General features: G+C 42.5%; 2 protein-coding genes across 2 annotated transcripts; both read left to right on the top strand.

The window, feature by feature from the left end:
* The first annotated feature begins 547 nt into the window (after positions 1-547).
* On the top strand, positions 548-1929 carry rnf7 (ring finger protein 7). Its single transcript, XM_069722051.1, has 3 exons — positions 548-815; positions 972-1019; positions 1449-1929. Exons 1-3 carry the CDS (start codon positions 650-652, stop codon positions 1565-1567), a joined length of 333 nt encoding a protein of 110 aa, XP_069578152.1. The 5' UTR covers positions 548-649; the 3' UTR covers positions 1568-1929.
* Positions 1930-3974: 2045 nt separating this feature from the next.
* On the top strand, positions 3975-8494 carry grk7b (G protein-coupled receptor kinase 7b). Its single transcript, XM_069690765.1, has 4 exons — positions 3975-4574; positions 4915-5352; positions 6645-6916; positions 8167-8494. Exons 1-4 carry the CDS (start codon positions 3975-3977, stop codon positions 8492-8494), a joined length of 1638 nt encoding a protein of 545 aa, XP_069546866.1.
* Positions 8495-9175: the final 681 nt, after the last annotated feature.

Here is a 9175-nt window from a genome sequence, read left to right as displayed (position 1 = left end):
CTTTTTTTCTTCTTTTTTTTTTCATGCATTTAACAAAGTAAATGGGGGTTCCCTACATTTCCCTGCTTTTCCTTTGCATCAATGTTTGGCATCAGGCTAAAGGGCTAAAAGAGAAAGTGAGCCGGTGTGCACGACCCTGACATTGTGAAGGAGAAGAACTTTGTAGTCTCATTAAAGACTACAAATTTGAATAAAAGTCATAGTTTTAAGAGTAAAGTATTACATATGCGTGTGTTATCAATATTCATTTATCGGAGAAACCTAAATCATTAAGTTAACAAGCTCTATTTCACCCGAAGTAATGTATTGTTGTCGTTTCCATGCAATATAATTGTAAATATCTAAAACGGGGTTTGCAAAGTGCTTCACAAAGATAAAAGCAATACCATGTATTTAAATTGGGTCATAAAGCACACGCAAACACACACACACACACACACACACAAAAACAAACCCCACTGTTCAGTAGAGTCACGTGTGTTTTTTGTGAATCCAGGTGAACAGCGCCCTCTTCTGTCGCTGCGGACATAACACACCTGCTCGAGCGACTTGGCACCGCCACTAGCATGGCTCCGGCCGCTTCATCCATTTTGTTTAGCCTGGTTAGCTCCCGGCGGCTAACGTCACCGTGTTATTACGCGCAGCAGAGATGGATGACGGTGACGAGCCGGGTATCGTCCTCTCTCACAACACCTCTTCGGGCTCCAAGTCGGGCGGGGACAAGATGTTCTCCCTGAAGAAGTGGAACGCCGTCGCCATGTGGAGCTGGGACGTCGAATGCGACACTTGTGCCATCTGCCGGGTCCAGGTGATGGGTGAGTCGGGGAGCTCGGCTCGGGACACCGGGCCGGTGGAGCTAACGTGCCTGATATTACGAAGAATGACCTGACTGGGACTGTGACGCTTCTTCTTTCTTTCTTCTTCTTTCTTTCTTTCTTTCTTTCTTCTTCTTCTTTCTTCTTGATTTACAGACGCTTGTCTCCGGTGCCAGGCAGAAAATAAACAAGAGGACTGCGTCGGTAAGACGAGATAGCAGCACCGACCCTCTGCAGCGAGCTAACGTTAGCGGGTCTGTGGGAGGGATGTTTATTTGATTTATTTTTACAGTTTCATGTCGGTCACAAAATGACCAATTTATTTACTTTGGATATACGTAAATGCAATAAAAACTAATATAACAACGATTATAATACAACTGAGGTGGTGTACAGTGCTGCACCTTAAACCAATGATTTAAGATTACTACAACTAACAAAACAAAGATTTTTTTTTTATTTTATTTTTTTTGGGGGGGGGGACTGTCAAATATGAGAATAATAATAATAATAAAATCTGTCATATTGATGTCATATATTTTTTGTTTCAGCTGTTCATAAATGTCCATTTCTTCTCCATATGTCTCACGTTGTCACTCTTTTTAATCTCTCTTTGCTTTGTCTGTCTTCCAGTTGTGTGGGGAGAGTGCAACCACTCCTTCCACAACTGCTGCATGTCCCTGTGGGTGAAGCAGAACAACCGCTGTCCCCTCTGCCAACAGGACTGGGTGGTTCAGAGAATCGGCAAATAAAGCTCCACACGTCCAGGTTGGACTGCACTTTGTGTGCACCCAAAAGTGGCGACAGACTTGGCAACGATGTGCTGCAGAGCCACGGCCGTCCTCCTGCTTGTGATTGCATGTTTCCTCGTATTAAAGGAGGACGATGGACAAAATTCAGACTGCACGGACTCGTTGATCATCGATCGGTTGACGCGGCCGGAGGGATCAGGGGTCACAAAGAGACGGGGTGACGTGTGTTGCGGTGTTTGGTTTCATGTTAGCTTTACATTATTGTCTGTGGTGACGTTCAGCACATGTTGAGTATGTGACTGTCTTTTTAGAAATAAAGAATTGTGAATAACTGATATAAAAAAAAAAAATTCATCAATTTCTTTTGAGTATGCTCAGTGTACAAATACTATAAACAAGTGAAAATGTGGAAACTGGTACAATAGCAATACATTTATTTTTTTTACTTTATATTGAGGGAAATGCCAAAGAGAGGGCTGCGTGTCAAACCTAAATATTTGATTACTACTGACAGGAACGTGTGCATGTCAAGTAAATCATGGCTTGAGTACATGTTATAATTGTTATCCTTTCATACAGTTGGGTAATTTAAACTGTACAGTAACCAGACGTCTCAATCTGTCCAGTTTAGATGAATATACTTTACATACCATCCCACCATATGAGAGACTGTACTGCTTTCTGTCCCGCCATGGGGTTCAGCTACTGAAATATAATCTATGGATCTGATGGGGAGCAAACTTGGCAATGACGAGTCACAGGATGAACTGACCTTGATGCCATAAGTACTTTGGCTGCCAAAGTGCTCTACCTGGAAGGCCGTCATGTTAACCACTCTGCAACAAGCACTCGTTAAATGCAGATGGTCAGACCGGGGCCTGATCCAGTTCCTTCAACTTCCTGTTGACTCGGGACAAATTCAGAACCATCTGTACGATTCGTGTGCTAAAATTCATGAAATTCAGATGGGATTTGTTCATCTTTCTGCTGTATTTCATCCACATTATATAAAAAAAAAGCAAACTATGGAATTTCTGCAGTCGTATGTAAGACAGTTCACTAAAATACTAAACAGTTTACTTGTCAAGGAATATTGTAAGTGGAGAAGACTGACCAGGGTAATTGACTTTAACATGAGGCTAATAATTGAAGGTCGCTGCTTTAACCTTCTTAAACATGTCAGAGAAAACGAACAAGAAGCAATGTCTTAAGAGTTTTCCAGCAAAATGCACACGAATAGGACACTTAACGTGATCCAATTTTCACATTAGGGCAGCAAGTAGCAACCATTGTCTTGAACAAATAATCAGCCAATTATTTCACAATCATTTGGTTTATCAAACCTCAGGAGACGGTGAAAAATGCGCCTTACTGTTTTGATTATAAAACTAGATGGAGATCTCCTCGTCATGGTTTAAATAGATTTTTTTTTTCACTAATCGTTGCTTTCCTAATTAGTATCAATAATTTCCCATTAATAGGACATAAATAGCCATATCCATGCAAAAAGTCAAAGTAATCATTACTATATTTATAAAGATGATTATATTCCAATGTGTGTCTGGGTCAGAGTTGTTGATTTAACTGAGCAGTAACTTTAAGTCTACTGAGGTACACGTTTATATGCAATGCATTTTTACTATTGGCCTGACAACCTTAGCAGACCTTAAACCTTGTCGGGATTGCAAGTGGGATATATCTAACGGCTATTTCATTTGCACGTGTGCATTTTTTTTTTTTTTTTTTTTTTATGTTATTTTGTCCCATTATCTGGAAGTGAAAGTGGCATTAGAAAGTCTTGTCTTATTTTTTTCAAATCGTCCTTAAGAAGGAGTAATAAGGATTATTACACATTTCAGGGGCAATTAATTCCACCAGTTAAACTGGAGTACATCTCCATTAAGTCTGCAGCTTCTGCAGAACAAAATGGAAAGGAAAATGTGATTTCTTTGGCTGCTTACTCAGCCAATTTAGTGATTTCTTTGTTATATTCCCTCTAATAAGCCATTAAGTGTGCCTGCTAAACAGCATATTGTTCATATTATGGACACTTAGCTCTATGAGCTATAATCCACCATAGCGTCATGATCTGCCCAGCTCACAACATCTAACTTTCAGCCTATTCACCGCACACAGGCACTTTGTATCTCCTAAAAATAGACGAACCTAAAGCCTCTTAAGTCCAAACCACGTAACCCCTGAGTGCCATCTACGACAAAACGTGCAGAGACAATTAGCTACTTACAAGTCCCTGAGGAAGGTGGTGCCTTTAAGGCTCACGTACTGTAGGTGTGGTACAAGAGGTGGAGTGTATTCACAACGCAGGTGCTTCAGTTGCTCATTTGTGCCTGGAAGCTACAGATGGGTGAGCTCTATTGTTTTTAGGCAGCTGCGGGGTACATCCGGCATGGGTGAGCTGATGGGACTGGATGACTTGGTGGCCAACACGGCCTACCTGAGGGCTCAGAGGATCGATCGCAATGAGCTGAGAAAACAGAGCTTCACCCTGACGCTGCCCCAGCCAAAGAACTACTCTGCTCTCCAGGCAGCAGCGAGAAATAAGTACGAGCTCCTTTGTGAGCAACAGCCTATTGGTGGGAAGTTGTTTCAGCAGTTTCTCCTCACTTATAACCCGCAGCATGTGGCTGCTGCAGAGTTCCTGGACGAGCTGAGTAACTGGACTTTCGCTGAAGATGAAACCAAAGAAAAGGCCAAACAGAGGATCCTCACTAAATTCTGTCAACCTCAGTCTTGGAGTTTCCTCTCCTACCTCACAGGAGCAGCAGCTGAAACATGCAGGGATTTATCAGACAAGAACTTTGATGAGGTGAAGATGGACCAGTTAAGAGAAGCCACAAGGGACTTCTTGAGGGAAAAACCTTTCCTGGAGTACCTGAAAAGCCCCTTCTTTTACCGGTTTCTGCAGTGGAAGGAGTACGAGAAGCAGAAGATCACTGACAAATACTTTTATAAGTTCAGGACTTTGGGAAAAGGTGGCTTTGGTGAGGTATGTGTCAAGAATCCGACAGCTTGATGGACTTAGAACTGTCATTTAATTTCAAGTTGGACTGTGTAAGTTTTGAAAAAGGAGCTATCATCCTCTCCCTAGCAAATGAAAAGTTTAAATCATGAGCAATTAAGTGCACCCTTGTTCACTTCAATGCACTCTGGGATTTTGCTGCAACAGCCCAACTTGGACAACTTTAGCTCGATAGTGCTTTGGTAGGTGACAAAAACCCAGCAAAATGTAGCAAAAACAGTAGCAGTATAATAGATACTACAAGAGGAACAAGCAAAAAAAATAAAATGTCTTAATCATTCTAAAGAACGGTTTCTCTGTGTGGCAGGTGTGTGCGGTGCAGGTGAAACACACAGGCCAGATGTATGCCTGCAAGCAGCTGGACAAGATGCGCTTGAAGAAGAAAGGTAGCGAGAGGCTGGCCCTTCTGGAGAAGCAGATCCTAGAGAAGGTCAACAACCTGTTCATCGTAAACCTCGCTTATGCTTATGACAACAGAACCCACCTGTGCCTGGTCATGGACCTGATGACTGGAGGAGACCTCCATTTCCATATCTACGAGTTAGGGGAGAGGGGCATCTGTATGGAGCGTGTTGTTTACTACACGGCCCAGATAGCCACTGGCCTCCTCCACCTGCACTCCCTGGACATTGTGTACCGTGATTTGAAGCCTCAGAACGTCCTGTTAGATGGTAAAGGACAGTGTAAGCTGTCGGACCTCGGACTGGCTGTGGAACTGCCAAAAGGGAAAATGATCTGCCAAAAGGTTAGTAGGGTGACCTGTTGCTAGATTAATTTGCACTGTCACTGTCCGACATTTGTATAACAAGGCACCATGCAAAGCCTTTTTGGGGTTTGTAGAAATCCTAGAAAATAGCTTGGTTATTATCCTTCATGTTATCCTTCATGGCCCATATACAACCATTGATTGAACCGTTGATTTTTTGGGGTTTTTGCCTCACTCAGAAAGGCTTAATAACATTAAGTCCATTCTCAATTTAATGTATGTTCACCCACCACAAGTAATTTACCAGGAATACATATGATGGCGTTTAGTACATCTCTGACAGACAAAGCTGAGAGCATAACCCAGAGTAACCCAAATTAATCTTATTAAAATGTACTTGACGACGCGCTGTCTGAGAAATGTTTGGTAGCCTGACCAAAGCCTGTGAGCGTTACCTTGCTGATCTTTGTTTTGTTAATCCCAATTATATCTTCCACTTGTCTGCCCAAGAAGATGAGTCAGGAGATTCACAGCAGGCATCCACTCACTACAGAAGGTGTACAAAATGGGCAAAAGTCTCCAATCAGCTGACCAGCCTGATAGAGCGCCTTCACAGCAGCATTAGTTGCCATGACTGTCTTATTGTTTGGACTTTCACGTGGGACTCTTGTGTTTCATTATTTCATTTTGCAGTCCATCATGTGATAGGAGGTCAAAATAGTCTCATACAGATAACTGAAAATGTGAATTATATAATCGAAGCCTGTCAGGTTTGGTGTCAACAATATTCCTCCTGTTCCGAGAAGAGATCCTCATAATCATTCCAGCAAAACAAACCCTCCAAAAATACATTTTAAAGTGCTTTGTAGGGGAGTCATGACCACGTTCAAGACAGAAGCGTTTATATCTGACATTTATGTGGAATCTTTGTCTTCAGCATCTTTATAATGCTGCAGTTTGCAGTGTTTTCTCTACTTTTTATGCCTCCATGTCAGCGACAGCTGTAGCGAAATAAGGACATTTCTTCAAATTAGGAACAAATGTCCGCTTGACCCCATAGATGAAGTGATATATTATGTGTTGTATTTGGGGGGTCAGAGGTCAAGGTTACTGTGAACTTACGTCCATCCCATCCCTTTGTCCCATCCTTACGATGGCCATCTCAGGAACGCCCTGAAGGAACTTCCACAAATGTGGTACAAACATTTGCATTGACTCAAGGAAGAACTAATTTAAATGTGGTGTTCAAAGGTCAAAGGTCTCTGTTACCTTGCAAATTGTTTTTCACTCATTCTTCTTTCCTCTTTGCCCCTCTCCCCTCGCTGTATTAGGCGGGTACGACTGGCTACATGGCCCCTGAGGTTCTGAAGCAGGACTACTACCGTACGTCTGCGGACTGGTGGGCTCTGGGCTGCAGCATTTACGAGATGGCGGCGGCCCGCTTGCCTTTTAAAGACTTCAGGGAGAAGGTGCAGAACGAGGAGGTGACTCGTCGCACTCTGGAGGAAGAGTGCAAGTTTAAACACAAACACTTTGATGCCACCACCAAAGATATTATCAGCTGCTTTCTCAAGAGGAAGCCTGCGCATCGCCTCGGGTGCCGGTAAGAATAAAACTCTCAGTCTGTCATGAGGTGAGTTGATGTTAGGCATCATGGCATAAATCTCCTGACAGAAGGAAAATGAATCAATTCTTTTACACTTGTGAAAACATACTCTTATTCTTGGAATGAAACAGTTCCCAGAGAAACAGGCCAACCAGTCCAGATCACTGGTTCCCAACCTGTGGGTTGGGACACCTTGATGGGCTCGTCAGATAAATATAAGCGGTACACTACAAACAACTTGTCTGTTTCAGACAACGATTAAAAGAACAGCAAAAATGTCAAAACATACTGTAGTTCTGTTTTTCAAAAAGGTGGTTTCCTACTTCTCGTTTTTGGACCATTTTTATAAACTCCTAAAATGGAACTGTGGCAATCGCTGGTTGAGGTGCTCACAGCTCACTGATATGTTCTATGTGTGACAAGGAGTCCTGAGGTACGTTCTGGACTAGACAACAATATCCAGAGTCTGAAGATGACAGATGAACATAGATGAAACACTACATCCCTACCAGCACAAAGAGGCACTAAATTTACGAGGAAACACATTAATACTTTGAAGAAAATCAATGGGTAACTGACTTGAATGCACTTTGTCTTTTGATCACTTTCAAGTATAATTATATATTATTAATATTATGATATAGTATAATTTGATCTTATTCTATGTGCTTCCCTCATATCAGTCTTCTCTTATCCTCTGCTAACAACGACCAGCAACAACACTCAAACGGGGATGATGTGTCCCTTGTAATGGAGAAGTCTGTCAGAGGAAATGACACTTTTCAAGGGTCATCTTAAGACATTGAGAAGTTGGAAGGAGCTGCACTGGGTTTTTAATGAGATCACCAACACTGCTAATAAGTAAATAAGGATATAAGCTGTCCTGCCCTGACAGTTGCACCAAATTAAACATGGTTGAGGGTTGAACTTGGGTGATAACATGTGCTCTTTTATTGCTATCATTTTTGGTGTTGTGCTGCTCTTATTATCTTGCTTGTGTTTCTCATTTATTTATTTTTACAAGAAAGCTGCTGAGTAATGAAGCTATTATTACCACTGTTAAATTGTCCAATCATGTAAGCTGTATGAGAACCTCCTATAGTACCTGATATCATTATCAAATCAATTTGAAACAACTTTTATTCCCCTATTTTAACACTGTTATTGCTCTTTTTTTTAAATATATATATATATATATATCATCGTCCTCTAAATCAAACATCTTTTGTGTCTTTTTTCCCCATTAGTGGTGATGACCCACGGAGGCACATGTTTTTCAACGGTATCAATTTCCATCGTCTGGAGGCCGGACTGGTGGAGCCCCCCTGGGTGCCAAAGCCCAACGTGGTCTACACCAAAGACACACATGATTTAAGGGAAAGCTTTGTGGTCCAGGGCGTTAAGCTTGATGCCAACGATGAGAAATTCTTCAGGGAGTTCAGCACAGGCGCAGTCTCCATCCAGTGGCAGAAGGAGATGATTGACAGTGGATTGTTTGATGAACTGAACAGTCAGAACCTGAATGGAGATAACTGCGTGACTCTGTGGGAGTCCAGGATGTGCAACATTTTGTAAGCAACTCCTCATCGGACCGGCGTGAAGAGAAGCAATTTTTAATACTTGAAAATGCACAAATGTCCTTAAATTGATATCATGTTTAACACAATAAGTGCCTGGTTAGAATACTAAATTAAAGCTGGGGTAGGCAGGTTTTTGTTGCGTGTCAATGTCAACGTCCTAAATAATCTTTCAGCGTATTATATTTAAAGCGATCCGATGGAACCACCTCTTGACTTTGTAATCAGGTTTTAGAAAATCTAGTTTGTGACTTAGAATTGAGGCCAGCGGTCAACCGTCCCTCCGTTGCTCACCTGCAGCTCGAGCTGATAAGTCGATAATATGGACACCAGGATTGGTTCCTTAGGTTTGTGATGTATGAAATCCTTACTGTCTGAATCTGTGTTTTTGAGACCGTCATTGGCACACTGCCGTTCCGATGCAAAAATCCGCTGTTGATTACTTATAAAAGCAACTATTGAACCGCACCAGCCCGCACCCCAATGTCAAGTTAGTCAGCCCCGGGAGTGTGCTGCTGGGAGTGGGTCGCGTAGGTGAAGGTGGTGGGGAAAGACAGGCCAAAGAGAGACCCAGGCGACGACGGGCATCACAAAAGTCGAAGAGTAAAGGGCGAAGGCCCCAGTACCACCACCTCCCCCATGAGCACCCCGACCTGCAGGAAGTGGCACGAGCTGACAG

This window comes from Brachyistius frenatus, unplaced genomic scaffold (genome assembly GCF_029030835.1).
Source record: "Brachyistius frenatus isolate BFR_SWC_R1_liver_20210118 unplaced genomic scaffold, ASM2903083v1 Contig_1, whole genome shotgun sequence".
Classification (NCBI taxonomy): Eukaryota; Metazoa; Chordata; class Actinopteri; family Embiotocidae; genus Brachyistius; species Brachyistius frenatus.
The sequence above is the reverse complement of the archived record's forward strand: the minus strand, read 5'-3'. Positions and strand labels throughout refer to the sequence as shown.

What these genes read in the sequence shown, in the direction of transcription:
- grk7b (XM_069690765.1), top strand. Translation starts at nt 3,975, where the DNA reads ATGGGTGAGCTGATGGGACTGGATGACTTGGTGGCCAACACGGCCTAC. An exon ending in GGAAAATGATCTGCCAAAAG is followed by an intron (nt 5,353 to 6,644) that starts GTTAGTAGGGTG and finishes TCGCTGTATTAG; the next exon opens with GCGGGTACGACTGGCTACAT. An exon ending in GCGCATCGCCTCGGGTGCCG is followed by an intron (nt 6,917 to 8,166) that starts GTAAGAATAAAA and finishes TTTCCCCATTAG; the next exon opens with TGGTGATGACCCACGGAGGC.
- rnf7 (XM_069722051.1), top strand. Translation starts at nt 650, where the DNA reads ATGGATGACGGTGACGAGCCGGGTATCGTCCTCTCTCACAACACCTCT. An exon ending in CTGCCGGGTCCAGGTGATGG is followed by an intron (nt 816 to 971) that starts GTGAGTCGGGGA and finishes CTTGATTTACAG; the next exon opens with ACGCTTGTCTCCGGTGCCAG. An exon ending in TAAACAAGAGGACTGCGTCG is followed by an intron (nt 1,020 to 1,448) that starts GTAAGACGAGAT and finishes TCTGTCTTCCAG; the next exon opens with TTGTGTGGGGAGAGTGCAAC.